The 20,845-nt window shown below is 34.9% G+C and overlaps 1 protein-coding gene across 2 annotated transcripts in view; it reads right to left on the reverse strand.

Moving 5' to 3' along the window:
- Positions 1 to 8,783: 8,783 nt before the first annotated feature.
- KLHL1 (kelch like family member 1) overlaps positions 8,784 to 20,845 on the reverse strand; it is a 550,504-nt gene continuing 538,442 nt past the window's right edge. For both annotated transcript variants that reach the window (XM_069602312.1, XM_069602311.1), the window contains 2 exons: positions 17,327 to 17,498; positions 8,784 to 9,022 (listed from right to left, as the gene is read on the reverse strand). In XM_069602312.1, coding sequence (XP_069458413.1) covers positions 8,963 to 9,022; positions 17,327 to 17,498 — 232 coding nt within the window. In that variant the 3' untranslated portion in view covers positions 8,784 to 8,962. The remainder of the gene's footprint in view (positions 9,023 to 17,326; positions 17,499 to 20,845) is intronic.

The following is a 20,845-nucleotide window of genomic DNA, read 5'->3' on the forward strand; positions in this document are numbered from 1 at the left end:
TTGCTATTTTCTTAATTATTTTAGGTTTGTTTTTGTGTCTTTTTCTTCTCTTGCATTTCTTGCTTAGAGAAGTTCCTTTAGCATTTGTTGTAAGTCTGGTTTATTGGTGCTGAATTTTCTTAGTGTTGGCTTGTCTGTAAAGCTTCTGATTTATTCATTAAATCTGAATGAGACCCTCGTTACACAGTGTAATCTTGGTTGTAGGTTTTTGCTTTGTGTTTTTTGTTTTTGTTTTTGTTTTTATTTTTTAATTTTCATCACTTTAAATATATCCCAACTCTTCCTTCTGGCCTGAAGGGTTTCCTCTGAAAAATCAGCTGATAATTTTGTGGGGATTCTCTTGCATGTTAGGGCTTTCCAAATGGCACTAGTGGTAAAGAACCCACCTGCCAATCCAGGAGACATGAGAAACATGGGTTCACTTCCTGGGTCAAGAAGATTCACCGGAGGAGGGCATAGTAACCCACTCCAGTATATTGCATGGAGAATCCTATGGACCAAGGAGTCTGGTGGGCTACAGTCCATCGGTTGACAAAGAGTCAGACACAACTGAAGCAACTTAGGGAATGTGTGCACAAACATGCACACACCCCTTGTATGTTACCTTTTGCTTTTCCTTCATTGCTTTTAATATTTTTTTCTTTGAGTTTAATATGTGGTACTATCATTAATATGTGTTTTGTTGTTGCTCTTCTAGGGCTTATTCTGTATGGTCTCTGCTTTCTGACTTGGCTAGTTATTTTATTTCCTCTCCCCATGTTATGGAAGTTTTTGACTATGATCTTTTCAAATTTTCTTAAACCCTTTCTATTTCTCTTACTCTTCTGGGACCAGTATAATTTAAATGTTGATGCATTTAATATTGTATCAGAAGTCTTTGAGACTGTCCTCTATTCTTTACATCTTTCTTGTTTGTTCTGCTCCTCAGCAATTATTTCCACCATCCTATCTTTTAGCTCACTTATCTGTTCATCTGCCTCAGTTATCATGCAATTTATTTCTTTTAGAGTATTTTTAATTTCAGTTATTGTGTTGTTCATCTCTGTTTATTCTTTAGTTCTTTTAGTATGTGGTAGAGGTGGTAGTCACTCAGTCACGTCCAACTCTTTGGTACCCCATGGACTGTAGCCCACAAGTCTCTGTCCTTGGGATTCTCCAGGCAAGAATACTGGAGTGGGTTGCCATTTCCTTCTCCATAGGATCTAACCAACCCAGGGATCAAACCTATGTTTCTTGTGTCTCCTGCATTGCAGGGAGATTGCTTACCCACTTAGCCATGAGAGAAGCTATGTGGCACTAGTGGTAAAGAACTTGCTGGCCAATGCACAGACATAATGAGATGCAGGTTAAATCTCTGGGCCTGGAAGATCCCCTGGAGGAGGGCATAGTAATCCACTTCAGTAGTCTTGCCTCGAGAATCCTATGGACAGAGGAGCCTCAGATCCACAGGGTCGCAAAAAGGCAGACATGACTAGAGCAACTTAATTCTTCCAGGTGTTCATTAAGTGTTTTGTGCATTTTTTTTTCCATTTTATCTCTGCTATTCAGGATCATCTTTACTATCTTTACTATAAATTATTTTCCAATTGAGTTACCTATTTCTTATTCATTGTTTTGGTTTTGGAGGCTTTACCTTGCTTCTCTATCTGTTACATTTTTTTTTTCATTTCATTTATTTCTTTTTTGTTTGGATAGGTGGAATGGTGTTCTTGTATTACAGGTTTTTTGGCCTGAGGTTTCCAGCACTGGTGTTTGAACGTACTTGGTTAGAGCTGTCTCAGTGTTGAGATGTGGATCTCTGAGAGACCTCACTCCAATTAATATTCCCTGGGATCTGAGGTTAGTCCAGTGTTTCAAACTAAGTGCCCTCACCACAGGAGCTCAGCCCAGTCCCTGGCCCTTGAACTGAGATCCCACATGCCACACAGTATGACACAAAGAAAAATAGAGAATGAGAGAAAAGGAGAACAATAACAAAGAATAAAAAATAAAATAAATCTGGAAACTAACAGATGTATTAGAAAAATAAGAAGATATATGAAAACACCATCAAAAGTAAAACAGAATCCCAATAGCAAAGAACAAAAGTAAAGGAAAAACAAACAAAAAACCCAAAAAACAAACCCCGTCCAAGATAATGTCAGGAGAAGTGTTGCCTGTGAGCAGCAGGGCTTAGGTGGGGGCGTGGTCTAGGCTCAGGATCCATGATGCCAGAAAAGTGTCTGGGCAAAGGTCGTTCTGTGTGTGCAGGGGCAAATCCGAGCCTCAGCCTGACTCAGAGGGGCTCTGGAGTACCTCTGACTTTGGATGATGAGAAATCAAGCACAGGCTGCAGCTGAGGAAAGTCAGATGGCAAACCCAACACCCCAAAGTTTAAAGGTCTCTCCCAGTCCATCGGATTCCTCCTCTTCCCTGCTCCAATGGCACCAGGCTCCACACAGGCAAAGGGAGATCAGAGGGCATAGTTCCAGGCCTGGCACTCCAGCAGGCTCTGTTAGCCAAGTGGGTAGAGGAAACACCAGGGATGTTATTCCCAATCCTTCAAGCCTCAAGGGCCCCTCCTTCCCCACTGAGTCACCCTGAGGTAAATCTGCCACTCCAGGCATGTGAACACCCTCCTCTTGCCCAGCTGCCACTCAGATGTGCCAGCCTAAACCCATCTCCATTTCTCCCACTACTTTCTCCCCTGATATCCTACTGCTCACTCGGTGATCCTCCCATCAGCCTCGCTGTTGTGGTCCCTTCACCAGCATCTGGCAAATAGCCTAATTCTGGGGAGATGTGAACTCTGCGTCTTCTCTTCTGCCATCTTGGCTCCCAACACAAACACTTTAATAGTGCCCCTCAGTTTAATACAAAAGATGTTGATGCTGTGGGTTTTATTTTATTCATTATTTATATGAAAGTGAAAATTGTGCAGTCATGTCCAACTCTGCGACCCCATGGACTATACAGTCCACGAAATTATCCAAGCCAGAATACTGGAGTGGATAGCTGTTCCCTTCTCCAGTGGATCATCCCAACCCAGGGATCGAACTCAGGTCTTCCACATTGCAGACAGATTCCTTAGTAACTGAGACACCAGGAAAGCCCAAGAATACTGGAGTGGGTAGCCTATCCCTTCTCCACTGCATCTTCCAGACTCAGGAATCAAACCAGAGTCTCTTGCACTGCAGGTGGATTCCTAATCAACTGAACTAGTATACTAATTCTAAACATAATTTATTTTGAAAATACAAGTTTCTCAGTAGGCAAGGGAAGTGGTTTGCCTTTCTAAGTGTTAAAATGAAGACTGTAGGCCTAAAAAAGTATTACTTGTGCTAAAGTCCGTGATACCAAACATAGATTTAATACTTAACCTAATTGGCATTTTGACTTTCAGAAACGTAATTTTAATCAAGCAGTTCAGAATTTCCTGATCATCACCAATGGAGTAATCTCTCAGGTAAGAGTTTTATCATTCCCAAGGGAAAGAAGAGGCAATCTGCCTAATAAAACCTATGATATTTCCTCCCCCTACCAAAGACAGCATTTTGGCCTAAACATAATTATTTCCTTTCTTTTGCCAATAGCTCCCTTGCCTTACATCCTTCCTATAAAGTGCTTCCATTTTGTATAACCCTCTCTGAGCTTTCCTTTAGTTCCTAAACGGGGTTCCACCCAGTTCACGAATCACTGAATGAAGTTAATTAGGTCTTCAAAATTTATTTGGCTTACTTTTGTTTCTTAACACAAGCAAGCTGATAGTTAGTTCCCAAGCAAACTTGCACTTATCATCTTAGGAGAACGAAGGTGAATAAGAATCGTAAGCCAAATTTGGCTCCTTGAGACCAGGAATTACTTCTGTCCTATCCAGTCTCAGTAAGACTAAAACAGATTATAAATGGTTATAAAAGACTGAACAGATTATAATGGGCATAGAATGAACATACAATTTATCTTGCATATATCTTCGTTTTAAAAAATTGTAAAGTTTTGTAATTGGAATTCTCTGCTTATCATATACACATTTCACCTAGTTAACTTTTGCTGCTTGGGCTTGGAGGGAATCCAATGTATAGCACAATCCTCATCATTTAGTTTTTGAACCCACTGAAAAATTAGACAAAATGAAAGTAGATGAGAAAAAAATTACTTTTATTCCTAATAAAGTTTATCCTGGAGTACATGGATTTCGTATGAGAACTAGACAGGATTACTGACTCCTTAGTTGGTACCTTCATTGAGAAAACTGAGATGGAAATAGAGTTTACAGAGAAATAATGGCTGAAATTGGTGTTCAAATTTAACAAGTCACATTAGTGTTTTTTTTTTGTTTGTTTGTTTTTGTTTTTTAAAGCAACTGCTGGGTAAAGTTAGGATGAACTATGTGACAAATGTTCAGTTCCTCTTACTTAAGAAGTAAATATTGTTTATTTTGAAAAAAAAAAAAAAGTGTCTAATGAGTTGTGTCTGCTTGGCTACAGAAAAGGATGAGCTTTCTATCTTTGCCACCTCCTAGCATGTTATGTGTGATATGTATTACATTCTGGTTTTATGCTTATTAAATAATAAAGGTTTTTTTCTAGTATTTTTGTTGCAAGGTTTTCTGGATTGGAGAAGTTTTTTGTTTATTTATTTTCCCACCACTATCACTAATCTATTGCAATACTACTGGTTCACTATCATTTAGAGGAATAATGAACAGTGAAAAAGACCAAGAGTGTTAGAAAAAAAAATCATATAGCAGTGTAATAGGAAACAAGTATTCTTTTACCATCAAAGTCTTAAGGATTTAGAGATATCACATTCATAAAATAAAGTGAGATGATCATCACCTGTGTGAATGAAAAATTGTCACTCAACATCTTCTTTGACAAGGATGAAGTCCCTTGCCACTGCAGTCACTGAACTTAAAAATCACTCTGAAATATATTTAGGGCAGTGATCATGAATGAGGCATTCTGTGCTTTGGGAAAACCTGACAAAACAGGTCTTTACATAGTTAGATATTTTCAGAAGATTTTCTGAGCCTTTTTTTTTAATCTTCTCATATCTAAAAGCAATACAATCATTAACAAAGCTTATCATTTTAAGTTAAAGACAAAAGAAGATACTGGAGTTGGAGAAGCCACTAGTGGGAGCAGTAAAATCACAATAATTAGGGTAAGGTGGCTAATCAGATTTGCTTTTTCCATTGTTAAAGTCTCTAGATATTTAGTCATCATCCTCTTCCTGTACAGAGAGTGAGATGCCCTTACAAATGGAATTTCTCATGTAAATACAAATGTCTCTAACAGTATGTCTACCTAGTTTTCAGAGATTTTCCTGTGTCTGCTGTTTCTTAAAAAATAGCCAGTTCAAGATAATCCTTATGTCCAAATACCCCAAAAAAGGTGTTTTGGGGATAGCAAATTGTTTCCCTTCTTGCCAAAAAGATGAAATTTGATTCTTATTTCTGTTGTTACTTCTATTGCTACTTTCATGTCTTTTAAAATACTAAAACCACTATGCATAGTTTTTTAAAGTGACATGGATATGTTGAGTTCCCAAAAGCCTCAAAATCTTAAAAATTTTATAGCAACATTTCAATCTAGAAATATGACTAGATATTTCAACATTATGTTTTAGCTTCTATTTAAATGTAATTTTTAAAAGTTATTGTTGTATTATAGATTTTAGCAGATTACTTAAATATTTTATTTTCTAAATAGATTTTTTTGTTTTCTTCAAGCAATACATAAAATAATTAATAATTTAACCTCCTTAGACATTCTCAGCTGATTTCAATAATGCTTCTAGTCTTATTTGGTCTTTGTTGAAGTATCTACCCAGGAGAAACTTACAAATATTATTTTTTATTACATTCAAACTGTAAATTTGTGTTATATTGGGTTTTAATGTGTGACATTAAAAATTTCAGTACTACTATGTATGGACGCTTGAATGTGATTGCATATTTTATAAATAATTTTGAACTATAGTTAACCCTTGAACAACATGGATTCTAACTGCATGGGTTAACTTATATATGGATATTTTTTCAATAAATACAGTACTACACAGTCTGAAGTTGATGGGACCTACAAATGCAAATCATGACTATGGGTCTTAAGCATCTACAAACTACGATACACAGGGGAGGTCCTTGGCCAATGCCCCACGGATATGGTGGGACAATTGTATATTATATATTCCTAGTATCATTAATAGTAATCATTAACATTGAAAATATTTGCAGATTACACAGAGACTTCCTGGTGGTCCAGTGGTTAAGACTATGCACTTCCACTGCAGGGTTTGCAATTTTAATCCCTCATCTGCAGAAATAAGATGCCACATGATATGTGGTGGGACCAGGAAAATTAAAAAATAAAAGAAAACTACTAAATTTGAAGATTAAATAGAGCTACTTATAGAAATAAGTTATGCTTCAGAGACATCAATATTATAAAAAGCCTGAACAGTATATTAGAAAAACTAGCAATGTTGATAGTATATTCTATTAACATGCTTCTTTTCTTTAGGTATACCTTATTAGTTAAACAGCCAAATAGTAAGTCCTGTCTTTAGCAGAAATTTCACCCCAAAGTGGGGTCCTTAACATAGCTGAATTACCAGTTGACAAAGTTAAGTTTCAAGAATCCTGGATTGGAGTCATGGCAGGGTAGATGAGTACATCCTGAAACTCATTTAGCATGTAACTTTGGTGGACAATACATTTTTTAGTAAATGACACAATAATATCCATTCTTCTTATCTCATATAAGCTTTGAGTTTATTATCCAAACTGCTCTTCAACGTCCTTGACTGGTAAATTTGGTGTGCACACTCACAGTATGAAATGCAAGCAGCAGCAAGCTAATATGTTTCACATATTGAAAATATTTGGTTGGATACAGCAAATTTGTTTGGTGGAATATATCTCTTTGGGGAAAAAAATCATTTGTAAAAACATTGATAAATGTATTAACCAAGTTTTAAATATGACTGCCACAAACTTTTAATGGTTGAAAAATAGATATACACCATTTCACTTTCCCCTCTATTATTTAACATTTCAAGTATAAGCTGTCAACTCCAGTTAGCTGATATTATCCACATGTTCTATGTATTGAAGAGAAAGTGAAAGTGAAGTCGCTCAGTCATACCCAACTCTTTGCGACCCTGTGGACTGTAGCCCACCAGGCTCCTCGTCCATGGGATTCTCCAGGCAAGGATACTGGAGTGGGTTGCCATTTCCTTCTCCAGGGGATCTTCCCAACCCAGGGATCAAACCCGGGTCTCCTGCATTGTAGACAGACGCTTTAACCTCTGAACTACCAGGGAAACTGCACAATTTGAAATGGCTAAAATATGCATTTCATGCTATATATCTTTTAACTACAATTAAAAAATCACTGATACTTCCTTAACATCTTGTATTATAATTATGTTATTTTTTGTATGTCCGATAACATTTGATCACATATACATATTGGAAAACATTGGATTTCCTAATATTTCCTTTACACAAACTATCAATATTTTCTTGGTTTCTAGTATTTTTCCTCTACCCAACAATAAAACTCAATTACATGTTTTACACTGACTCAAAATGAGGGACTTCCTATTGATAGTTCTTGCACGATTATCAGCATTTTCATTATGGGATATGAATTTTCTAAGCATTATTGCTAAATGTCTCAAAAAAATCAATAAAGATTCCACTTTGTGTCAGCATAGTATTTAGGAAGAAATAAGCTTATTTTGATGAAAACACATACTCCTTGATTTATGAAATGTCAAGGAACAAAACTTGCCTATTTTTGCAGAATAACTTGTCAAGTTTTTACTGTGTTCTGAATTAAAATTTATTGAAGAAAGGTACACTGATAAAAGCAAATTTTCTATTATTTATTAATTATATTTAACATTTACTTGGATCTATTGAAGACATTGTATAACATTTCCACTATATGCTTTAAACAATTACAAACATTTGGCATAAAATAATGTGCTTATCAATGTAGCAAGTTTGAAAAGTAGGGAATGAGGGTCTGAAGTCTGCCCTCCTTCTGACAATGGCCATTAACACTGCAAATGAATGTATCATAGATTTCTCCCTCAATTCTAAGATGTTTTATGAACAAAATTCTAAAGGACTTCAACATGCAATGGATATATATATATATGTATATGTATATATGCATATATATATATAAACATTCAGAATAACTGGTTTCCATGCTTACACTGAACTCATCATAAGGCAAAAGCCTTTAATTTTATTGATTCTCAGTGTGATCAAAAAGCAAAGCAATATGGGAAGCTTAATGAAAACAATCCTTTGTGTTTGCCAACTTCAAATTGCTAATTCAGTTGCAATAAAATTCAACTATCCTCCTGGATGATATATGCAGCTTTGATTTGTTTTCTGAGTGCAAGAGGCAAGCATGAATCTGTTTCTTTAATTATCTTCATAGTTTAGGAAAATTAGGAAAAAGCATGTTTGTTTAATAAAGCATCATTCCACCTCCTGGTATGACCATATCTGATTAAAAATTAGGGCAGAATCAATGACATTCTGTCAGATGAAATATCATGTCTTCTACTCTTGGCAACCTCTGGAATATCATCACAGATTATAAAACATTGAATGAGCTTTAGTCATGAAATTATCCATGTCACAAATCTTTCTCTCTCCTTTTAACTGACCAAGAAAAACGAGCCTTTGGTAACTCTAGTTATTGTATGCCTCAATACAAAACAAATTACCAATAACCATTCCTGAACTAACATAGGACCAGATAGTGTTCCCACAGCGGTTTGATGTTCTCTTGTTTCCCATAATTCTGTTTCATCTTCTACCTCTTTTGATCTCAGTAGGTAAATCTACCAAAATCTTTTTTCTTGAAGAATTTTCATCTCCAAAAGTTCTCATTCCTGCCCTCTGATATAAAAATAACCACTCCAGCAAATAAAATCTCTCCAAAAATATAAGTCAAGGTTGCTTGATGACTACTACACAGGCACCGGCTCTCCCAATATTCAAGGAAGCCATCTGTTGAAAAAAATGAAATATGATTTAAGAAATATTTTATTGTTATGGAAAATATACAGATTATAATGTACTTAAATCATTCATTCATATCCATGAAAATCATTAATAAATATGATTATCATTTCCCAATGTATCTGCAAGTAATACAATAAACATGGAAACAATGAAAATGGCATGTATATAAAATAATATGAATATTGAAGTATTTAAAATCTATTCTTATTTGTGGAATTTTTGATAAAAGTAATAAATTCTTTCATGATATTTAGTGAAGTGAAGCTTCTATAGGAAAGTTTTTAGCAAAGATTTTTTCTGGAGCTTGCTTGGACACATTTTTGATGAAATTTCAAATTGATAGCTTGGAGTATGTTTTAGATGAAATAGCTGCTTCACTATTCAAGTCACTGGAAAGCCATTTCCAAAGATATTATACTGAATAAAATGTGCTATTAATTCATTCTAAAGAGAGGCATTTAATGATGTGATTTCAATATGCTGTCATCATTAGAACATAATTATAATTGCTACAGGGCTTATTTTAAAATCAATATTATGAGTGTTATTGATGAGATTGAGATTTTTAAAAAATAATCCTGAATATGAAATTGGCTAGAAATATATTGAAAGCAATGATTTTAAAGAATTTGTAATGAAAATTTATTTCATGGAGGTAAGCTAAGAATTTAATAATTTGAACTTTTTAGATCAATGATTTTTAGATACAGTTTTCTAAGACTAATTCATTTACATAAGAATATCAGGTAGACTAGAAATTATAGGATATTATTTCAAACTGAAGATAAAATGAATCAAGTGTAGCAAATGAAGTAGCTGAGAGCAAAATAACTTCAGATCACACACACTATCTTATTGATTGAGAAAGGACACTATCTCACCCTCTACATATGAAAATTACCACCATTATCTAATTACACATTATTTCTTTTAATTGTGCTTATTGTCACCTGCCATCTTTCTATAGATTAAAACAAGTAGAAAATTTTCTCATATCATTTTTATACTTTTCATTTAATACAATATCTTCTTTTAAAAGGTTACTGTTATGTCTCTTGTGTTTTTCACATATATTTGCTCAAAGTGAAAGGCAAAAAGGAGCATGTGATATATTGATAGCATATTGTGTATTAAGAATAATTTTTGTTGATCACCACAGTCACTTTTATAATCCCATCATATGTTGTCATCCCTATATTACAGTGAATGGACTATGAAATGATATAAATCTAGTAACATTTAGGTCTACAATTTGCAATATTTCTGACTTCAAATTGCACACTTTCCATTGTCTCTCTTTTAGTTTCCAAAGATTTTCAAGTGTTGTTTCATGTCAGAGCCATCTAAAGAGCTTTTACAAAATATAAGTACTCAAGGCCTACCATTCAATAGCAATGACATGAGTTCTGAGCAGTATTTTTGAAGAGTTCCCAGACGCTCTCTATTTTCATCCAGCACTGAAAAGTCCTATGCCTAGTTCCAGATGAAGTATACCTCTATCTACTTTTGCATCTATGTCTCTATACATGCTTATATTTGCATGTAAAAATGAATCGCTGCTTCCTCCATCCTCCCCTCCACTGCCCCAAGTTTACTCTTCTTTCTGTTATTTCTTTTATCCTTCTACTCAGTTGCTCAAGACATGAACCTAGAGCATATCTACAGCCTTTAGTTTCATTTCCCTCAACCTGACAGCTGAATAACATCAAGTCTTATAATTATCTCTCCTACCAACTGAATTATACCATTCCTACTATCTTCAACTAGTTCAGATTACAATTTCACCTTGAATGTGAAAGGGGAGTAGAATAACCCACTCCAGGATATGCCACTTTGGCACGTTGATTATTTCTAATTAAAGATACTTGAGTGATACTTCATGCAGAAGGGGCACTGTGACCTTCCTTTGACCCCTTAAAGCAGGAGATAAATGTTTCATGTGAAATGGTACCCTCTCTCTACTAGGAGTGTAAAAAGCATCCTTACCACCAGACATAAGGAATTTAGGGCCAAGAAGGCTGTGTCAGAAAACCTTGTAACTTCTTCATTAATTTACTACCTAATCCCAAACCACTTTGTCTTCTAAATTCTTTATGTATTTATTGTTTTTTTTTGTCTAAAACAGTATAAGAACTTCCTGCTTTTGGCCACTTTTTTGAGTCCATATGGGGTTTCTATATGCCCAAAATTAAATTTTTGTTTTTCTGTTAATTTGTCTTATGTCAATTTAATTGTTAGATTAGAAAAAAAAAAAAAAAAACCTAGAAGGAAAGAAGGAAAAATTCCCACCCATGCAGTGAATTAGCGAAGTATATCCTAATAAATTTCTGATCTTGCTTTCCCCTAATCATATTTCCTATCCTATGAAGTGCAATCATTTTAAAACACAATTCTGATTATTTACTTTCCCTGCCTAAAGTCCTTCATTAACTATCGTTTTGGTTCATGGTAAAGTCAAGATTCTATAACATGGTTTCTTACCTTATGTCATAAAGACCCATTTTCTCTCTCCAAACTTATTCCTCATCACTTTATTTCTTGCTCAATGAAACATGCCATGTGTTCTCTTTCCCATGACTCTAAAAATTCTGTTTCTTAAACCAAACCACTCCCCATATTTTTATGTTTATTATTTATTTGCCATGCCACAGTCTATTTATATAATTTCTTGAAAGAAGATTTCTCTACCTAACACACTTAAGTTCTAGCATAGTGTTAAGTATTTCTCTTATCTCAGCATTTATCATTCTATTTTAAGCATTTGATGTATTGTACATAAGTACATTTTAAATATTTGAGAGGTTTCCCTCTCTTCCCCTTGGTTCAGTTTTATCTTAATACATATTTTGACAATCTGCCCTTTTCTCTCTCCAGCATTATACCTTTCAGTAAACTATGATAATCTAAAAAGGTTGGCATAGTATCAGTTATTAAACAGCAATCCAAGATGCAAATATCTTACCAGATTTCCCTGAAACTCATTCTAAATATCTTATAGATTGATTGTATGCAAATAAACTAAACCCATGTACAACAGAGTAAACTGAGCTGCAAAAATAATTCACAATTTATTCACTTAAGAAAGTTTCACACATCTCTTACCCATGCTAGCAACTATGCCAGTCTTTGGATATATGACTGTAAATGACATATTGTATTTGGTTTTCATAGCTGCAGGTAGATGCAGCATGAGAGCACTTATGACCATGTACCAAAGAAACACATGAAAGGATGATTTTACTCAGGCTAGAGGAAACAAAGTTAAAATTTTCTTTCTATGCTTTAAAGCACACATATTTTATTTCAAATCATATGCAAAAAAAATTAAGTGGCAAAATCAAGTTTATTTATTTATTTATTTATTTATTTTTTGGGAAAATGAATACTTTTTATTAGAAATATATCTTTATGATGATACGGGCTGTATTAAAGGAGTTACAATGAAAAGTGACCCTGTTTATTTACCTCCGTACTTTATTTATTTATTTTTTAATTTAAAAAAAAATTTTTTTTTTAGTTTTTTATTTTTTAAATTTTAAAATCTTTAATTCTTACATGCATTCCCAAACATGCCCCAGGTCAAGTTTATTTAAAACACAAATACACACACTCATGCTAGCATGTATGTGTGTCTTCTGTATGTAACAATGTAAGACATGTATCTGGCAAATGTTCCCTCATGTGTTTTCATTATTTCCAATTGTAGCTAGCTTGGGAAGTTTTTTAAATATACATTTTATATATTTTAATATAATTTGCTTAATGCTTGGCCAGTTGATGGTGTCAATAACAAATGAAACAACTAATTGGTTTTGTCCATCTGTGGAGTAAGTGAAGGGGAAGTGACAGGCAATACACAGCAAATATGAGAACTTTCTCTAGTAGCCTGGAATCCTGAAAATTTTCCAAACTGATTTTGTGTGGGTTTCCTGATGGCCCCTTGAAAGTCTTAAAAATACAAAGAATGAAAAGATATGGTTGTAAAATCTTAATTTACAAATTTTAAAATTAATGTCTATTATATTAAAATAAATTTGTTCTAAAACATTTTAAATATCACTTTGCTATTTGTAAAATAGTAAATGATCCAAAAGAGTATAATAAAGCATAGATGACGGAGAATGGCTGTTGGAAGTTTCTACCCATTAGTACTACATGCATTATTCTGACTTCAATTTTAGAGGAATGATAAGCATAATGGCTCATTACTATAAATATGTAATGAAAATATTATGTCATTTATATGTTCATAAGCCTCCTTTATTTAATATTCATTTGTAAAAGTAGTTCATTTAAGATATGTAACATTGAATTTGTACTTCCTTAGCAAACCAAAAATAATTCATGCATTGCTCCCTTTATAAAACTAGGAACTTGGGAATGTAAGGAGTTAAAATATATCTTCTAAACTCTCAGTGCAATAATTATAGCTTATTGTATGTTTTCTTCTCCCTGAATAAGGAACACTACTTTTTCAGAATTAAAGTTAAACACAGAAAATCACAGAACGTAGTTCTCCAAATTTACACTGGTCTTTCCTCCATTCTACCTGTTTTCTTCCTCCTTTGTCAAATGCATCTATCTTCACTGAAATCAAAGAATTTCCCCTTAGGAAAGAGTGAGAGTCATAAGGCAGATACTTTAGCCTGACCATGATGACTTTGATTTTGTACTTCCAACTAAGTCTATTTAATATTGTAGTTGAACACATATCAAGAAAGAAGTTATATATCTTTAAAAGTAAGAATTTCTTTCAAACATTTACTTCAATCAATGTTCAAGTTCTTCATATAAATTTTAGCCAATCTCTTGTGATCAAAAATAAAGCCCTCTATACATTAAGGAATACAAAGAGACAAGGTTATTATTCTTCTTCAACTAAGTAAGACATTGGAATTTAAATGTACCCATTGGTGCAAAAACTGTTTGTTTGAACTGTTTCTTGATTTTAAGTTTTGATAAAGCAGAGAGATAAGAAATATTGAGAGATTTGGAAAGAAAAAAAAAAAAACTTGAGAGAAACAGTATTAAAGCAAGTCTGAAAACATACCCATTCCCTTCATCACAAGCAAGTCTATAGTAACTGTAAGCATAGGTATTTTCCACCTTACTTAAGGTGTCCTACCCTTATATTTCCCCAACCCAACACACATTCTCCAGATATTTGACTGGTTTGGAAGCTTCTCTGAACATGATCCTGAATCTCTAATTGCTTAACTGAAGGTTAACCTAGTTCAGTTCAGTTCAGTCGCTCAGTCGTGTCCGACTCTTTGTGACCCCATGAATTGTAGCACGCCAGGCCTTCCTGTCCATCACCAACTCCCGGAGTTCACTCAGATTCATGTCCATCAAGTCAGTGATGCCATCCATCCATCTCATTCTCTGTCGTCCCCTTCTCCTCCTGCCTCCAATCCCTCCCAGCATCAGTCTTTTCTAATGAGTCAACACTTCACATGGGATGGCTAAAGTACTGGAGTTTCAGCTCAAGCATCATTCCTTCCAAAGAAATCCCAGGGCTGATCTCCGTCAGAATGGACTGGTTGGTTCTCCTTGCAGTCCAAACGGCTCTCAAGAGTCTTCTCCAACACCACAGTTTAAAAGCATCAATTCTTTGGTACTCAGCCTTCTTCACAGTCCAACTCTCACATTCATACATGACCACAGGAAAAACAATAGCCTTGACTAGATGGACCTTTGTTGGCAAAGTAATGTCTCTGCTTTTGAGCATGCTGTCTAAGTTGGTCATAATTTTCTTTCCCAGGAGTAACCATCTTTTAATTCCATGGCTGCAGTCACCATCTGCAGTGATTTTTGAACCCCCTAAAATAAATTCTGACACTGTTTCCCCATCTGTTTCCCATGAAGTGATGGGACCATATGCCATGATCTTACTTTTCTGAATGTTGAGCTTTAAGCCAACTTTTTCACTCTTCTCTTTCACTTTCATCAAGAGGCTCATTAGTTACTCTTCACTTTTGCCATAAGGGTGGTGTCATCTGCATATCTGAGGTTATTGATATTTCTTCCAGCAATCTTGATTCCAGTTTGTGCTTCTTCGAGCCCAGCATTTCTCACAATGTATTCTGCATATAAGTTAAATAAGCAGGGTGAGAATATACAGCTTTGATGGACTTCTTTTTCCTATTTGGAACCAGTCTGTTGTTCCATGTCCAGTTCTAACTGTTGCTTCCTGACCTGCACACAGATTTCTCAAGAGGCAGGTCAGGTGGTCTGGTATTCCTATCTCTTTCAGAATTTTCCACAGTTTCTTGTGTTCCACACAGTCAAAGGCTTTGGCATAGTCAGTAAAGCAGAAATATATATTTTCCTGGCACCATCTTGCTTTTTTGATGATCCAGCAGATGTTGGCCATTTGATCTCTGGTTCCTCTGCCTTTTTTGAAACCAGCTTGAACATCTGGAAGTCCATGGTTCACGTATTGCTGAAGCCTGTCTTGGAGAATTTTGAGCATTACTTTACTAACATGTGAGATGAGTGCAACTGTGCCGTTGTTTGAGCATTCTTTGGCAATGCCTTTCGTTGGGTTTGGAATGAAAACTGACCTTTTCCAGTCCTGTGGCCACTGCTGAGTTTTCCAAATTTCCTGGCATATTGAGTGCAGCACTTTCACAGCATCATCTTCCAGGATTTGAAATAGCTCAACTAGAATTCCACCGCCTCCACTAGCTTTGTTCATAGTGATGTTTTCTAAGATCCACTTCACATTCCAGGAAATCTGGCTCTAGGTGAGTGATCATACCATCATGATTATCTTGGTCGTGAAGATTTTTTTTGTAAAGTTCTTCTGTGTATGCTTGCCACCCCTTCTTCATATCTTCTGCTTCTGTTAGAGCCATAACATTTATGTCCTTTATCTAGCCGATCTTTGCATGAAATTTTCCCTTGATATCTCTAATTTTCTTGAAGAGATCTCTAGTCTTTACCATTCTGTTGTTTTCCCCTATTTCTTTGCATTGATTGCTGTGTGTTTCTTATCTCTTCTTGCTATTCTTTGAACTCTGCATTCAGATGCTTATATCTTTCCTTTTCTCCTTTGCTTTTCACTTCTCTTCTTTTCACAGCTATTTGTAAGGCCTTCTGAGACAGCCATTTTGTCTGTTTGTATTTTTTTTTCCATGGGGATGGTCTTGATCCCTGTCTCCTGTACAATGTCACAAACCTCCATCCATTGTTCATCAGGCACTCTATCTATCAGATCTAGGCCCTTAAATCTATTTCTCACTTCCACTGTATAATCATAAAGGGTTTGATTTAGGTCATGCTTGAACGGTCTAGTGGTTTTCCCTATTTTCTTCAATTTAAGTCTGAATTTGGCAATAAGGAGTTCATGATCTGAGCCCCAGTCAGCTCCTGGTCTTGTTTTTGTTGCTGTATAGAGTTTCTCCATCTTTGGCTACAAAGAATATAATTAATCTGATTTTGATGTTGACCATCTGGTGATGTCCATGTGTAGTCTTCTCTTGTGTTGTTGGAAGAGGGTGTTTGCTATGACCAGTGCATTTTCTTGGTAAAACTCTATTAGTCTTCGCCCTGGTTCATTCCATATTCCAAGGCCAAATTTACCTGTTACTCCAGGTGTTTCTTGACTTCCTACTTTTGCATTCCAGTCCCCTATAAGGTTAACCTAAGATCAGCCAATTATTTTTCTCCATCTTCTTGAACAAAGTGTTCATCTAGGAATGAATGTGTTATACAACAGACTATTTAGGCCTCTTTGCTATTTGTTCTGGGGGCCTTTTTGAACAAAGTTCTTTTGTTTAATGATTATGGTTGTGAAGAGTTTCATTTGGAGTTTCCAGCAGCACCATCCTATGGAATATTCTTTCTGCCATAGATAGCAAGGAACATAACAAAGACAGTCAAGCAAAAAATGGGAAGCAGAAAGCTAATTTCTACAAGCTTCTATCCACTTGATTTTGTTATCTCTAAAACCAAGTATAGTTAAATTTTTGTGAACAAATATATTTCACTTTTATTTTTTGTTTCAGTTGATTAAAATTCAGTCCCTGTCCCTTGGTATGACTTAAAATGGAAATCCCACTGAAGCATAAATTTCACTTTCTAATATAAATTTTATTGAAGTATAGAATACACAATAGAAAAGTATACAAATGTATATGATTTAATAAACTTTTTATAAAATGAACATGAAAATAAACAAAAATCAGTCACTTTGAGTTCAGAGTATGTATACATCTCCTCCACAGGAAGCAAATGAAAAAAAATAATTTTTATATGTGAAGTAACTTATGCTTGCAACATTTTTACCTGGGTCCATTCATTAGTTTGTGGATCGTAGGATTCCATAGTGTTGAGGTACGTCTGGCCGTCATAGCCACCAACAGCATATAATCTGTCACCAAGGAGACAGACTCCAACAGCATCTCTGGGCATACTCAAAGGAGCCACCATAGTCCATGTGTCTGTTTTGGGATCATACCTAAAATAAAAGGATGATAGGATATAACATTCTAATCACATTCAACTTTACTATTGGATATTAATGATGCACTTTCAAAACAAGCCATGGAAAGAAAACTTAGCTTTTTCCCTAAAGCTCAATTATTTGAACAGATGTTGCAGAGCCAATATCCACAAAGTTGGGCTTTATATTGTTTAAGGTATTTTAAAATATAGCTAAACTCTTAACTAAATTGATCCAGAGTCATCTCACAAAAATGAATATCATTATTTTTCCCAAGAAAGACAGATGAAAATAAATATTTTCTACAGTGGAATGAGGTTCTTTCAAGAGAGTACAAAAAAGTGATGATTATGAAACAGAAGTAATGGTTAAAAATCTGGGAGAATTATAAAATTATTCAGTTTTGAAATCTTCTTTAAACAAGGTATGAAAGTCTATCCTAAATTTGCTAGAAAAAATGAAGATATTTGCACAAAAGATCACAAGTGCTAAAAAAAAAAATCATGGACAGCTTTGAGAAAATTAGGTGTGCAGTGTGTTTAGGATCAAAGGTATAAGAAGAAGCATTGTTTAAAAGATGATATTTGATCAGCTAATAGATTACTTGATTCCCAGAGTATGAAAGTATTTCATGTTTCTTCAATAGAAAAATAAGAAAACTTGAAACTTGAGGAAACACAACATGAATAGAACTATGTTTCAGTGACAGTTATTTGGCATTCACTTGAGGGGAGCAATTGGTAAATCAAGAGATTGAAGCAGAGGGTTCAAGTTGTTATTTTTAATTTTAACCAAATATTCAATTTTCAGATAGTCTGATTCAGTTCAGTTCAGTCACTCAGTCGTGTCCAACTCTTTGTGACCCCACAAATTGCAGCATGCTAGGCCTTCCTGTCCATCACCAACTCCCGGAGACTCAGACTCACATCCATCTAGTCGGTGATGCCATCCAGCCATCTCATCCTCTGTCATCCCTTTTTCCTCCTGGTCTGAATCCCTCACAGCATCAGAGTCTTTTCCAATGAGTCAACTCTTTGCCTGAGGTGGCCAAAGTACTGGAGTTCCAACTTTAGCATCATTCCTTCCAATGAACCTCCAGGACTGATCTCCTTTAGAATGGACTGGTTGGATCTCCTTGCAGTCCAAGGGATTCTCAAGAGTCTTCTCCAACACCACAGTTCAAAAGCATCAGTTCTTCGGCGCTCACTTTTTTCACAGTCCAACTCTCACATCCATACATGACTACTGGAAAAACCATAGCCTTGACTAGATGGACCTTTGTTGCTAAAGTAATGTCTCTGCTTTTGAATATGCTATCTAGGTTGATCATAACTTTCCTTCCAAGGAGTAAGTGTCTTTTAATTTCATGGCTGCAATCACCATCTGCAGTGATTTTGGAGCCCCCAAAAAAAACCATCTGAAACTTTTTCCACTGTTTCCCCATGAAGTGATAGGACTTGATGCCATGAACTTCGTTTTCTGAATGTGGAGGTTTAAGCCAACTTTTTCACTCTCCTCTTTCACCTTCATCTAAAGGCTTTTTAGTTCCTCTTCACTTTCTGCTATAAGGGTGGTGTCATCTGCATATCTGAGGTTATTAATATTTCTCTAGGCAATCTTGCTTGCAGCTTGTGTTTCTTCCAGTCCAGTGTTTCTCATGACATACTCTGCATATATGTTAAATAAGCAGGGTGACAATATACAGCCTTGACGAACTCCTTTTTCTATTTGGAACCAGTCTGTTGTTCCATGTCCAGTTCTAACTCTTTCTTCCTGACCTGCACACAGATTTCTCAAGAGGCAGGTCAGGTGGTCTGGTATTCTCATCTCTTTCAGAATTTTCCACAGTTTATTTATTGTGATCCACACAGTCAAAGGCTTTGGCATAGTCAATAAAGCAGAAATAGATGTTTATCTGGAACTCTCTTGCTGTTTCCATGATCCAGTGGATGTTGGCAATTTGATCTCTGGTTCCTCTGCTTTTTGTAAAACCAGCTTGAACATCTGAAAGTTCGTGGTTCATGTATTGCTGAAGCATGGCTTGGAGAATTTTGAGCATTACTTTACTAGCATGTGAGATGAGTGCAATTGTGTGTTAGTTTGAGCGTTCTTTGGCATTGCCTTTCTTTGGGATGGTCTATTACCATACATTAAATACAAATATTTTATAGGTTAGGTAGTAAAACCACAAAGAATTCCTTGCTTAGCGTGCTTAGCTTCAGTTTAGAAGGAATGGTTAATCCACTTTTTTGCTTTTAACCTACAATTACAAGTTCATATACAAAAACATCTAGTAAGAACCTAGTAGAGTAAGTAAATATAAAAGAAGAATGGATGGAAGTTTTTTTATTTTTATTTTTTTATTTTTTACAAAGCTATAATATATATACAAATATATTCCTAGTTTGTTTTTCTACTCCAGTCTTATTTTGAAATTTTCAAGCTACAGATCCCCAAAACAGACAAAAGAAATAAACAGGCGAAACAAACAAACAAAAAACACAAAAAGCAAAACCTATAATTTATTGAAAATTAAAAAGTCTGTTACAAAATAAATGACTGGGAAGATCCCAAGAATCTAGACTTTGTATTTCACAGAGAATATTTCACCCAGGACATTACATATATTTACACACTATGGTTGGAGAAGTTGTGACAGCCAAGGTAATATACGTGAAATGAGAGATTGATTGAAAGCCTGCAAAACCAGAACCACGTTAAAGCATAGGCTGTTAGGCAAATAACCAAAGTAATCTTACATGTTATACTTAATAAATGTAAAATGTCACAAATAGACACTGGCACACATAGACACAAACACAAATATGCAATCTATGCCAGCAAAATCTTTAAGGTATTTACATTTCTACCATGAGTATTTTGAAATATATAAACATAAAAGTGGAGGAAAGAAAGGAGAAACACCAAGAGGAATCAAATTGGACAATACACAAAGTAAAACATTTTACAGATAACTTGACAATTTTTCAAGAAAAAAAAGTAATAAAATGAATAACTAGAAAGAAGTAGCTGTTATAAATTAAATGTGGTTTTAAAATGTAATGAAATAAACTGAGTGAAACTTACTTGAATTCCAATTTACAGAACTATGAAAAGATGCTTAAGATATTTTGGAAATTTTAATTCTGGGTATCAGTTTTTAATAAGAGATTATTTAAATTTTTTATTAATTGCAATTAAGCTGAAAAAGTAAAGTTGTGATCATATTTCATTGTTTCTGGGATGAATTCAGAAATGCTTTGAGCTAAAATGACATGTTTAAGAAGTACTTTAAAATACTTCAGGAAAAAATACTGTAAATGTGAAAGGATGAAGCAAAAATGGCAAATCAGTGATGGTGG

This window comes from Ovis canadensis, chromosome 10 (genome assembly GCF_042477335.2).
Source record: "Ovis canadensis isolate MfBH-ARS-UI-01 breed Bighorn chromosome 10, ARS-UI_OviCan_v2, whole genome shotgun sequence".
Classification (NCBI taxonomy): domain Eukaryota; kingdom Metazoa; phylum Chordata; class Mammalia; order Artiodactyla; family Bovidae; genus Ovis; species Ovis canadensis.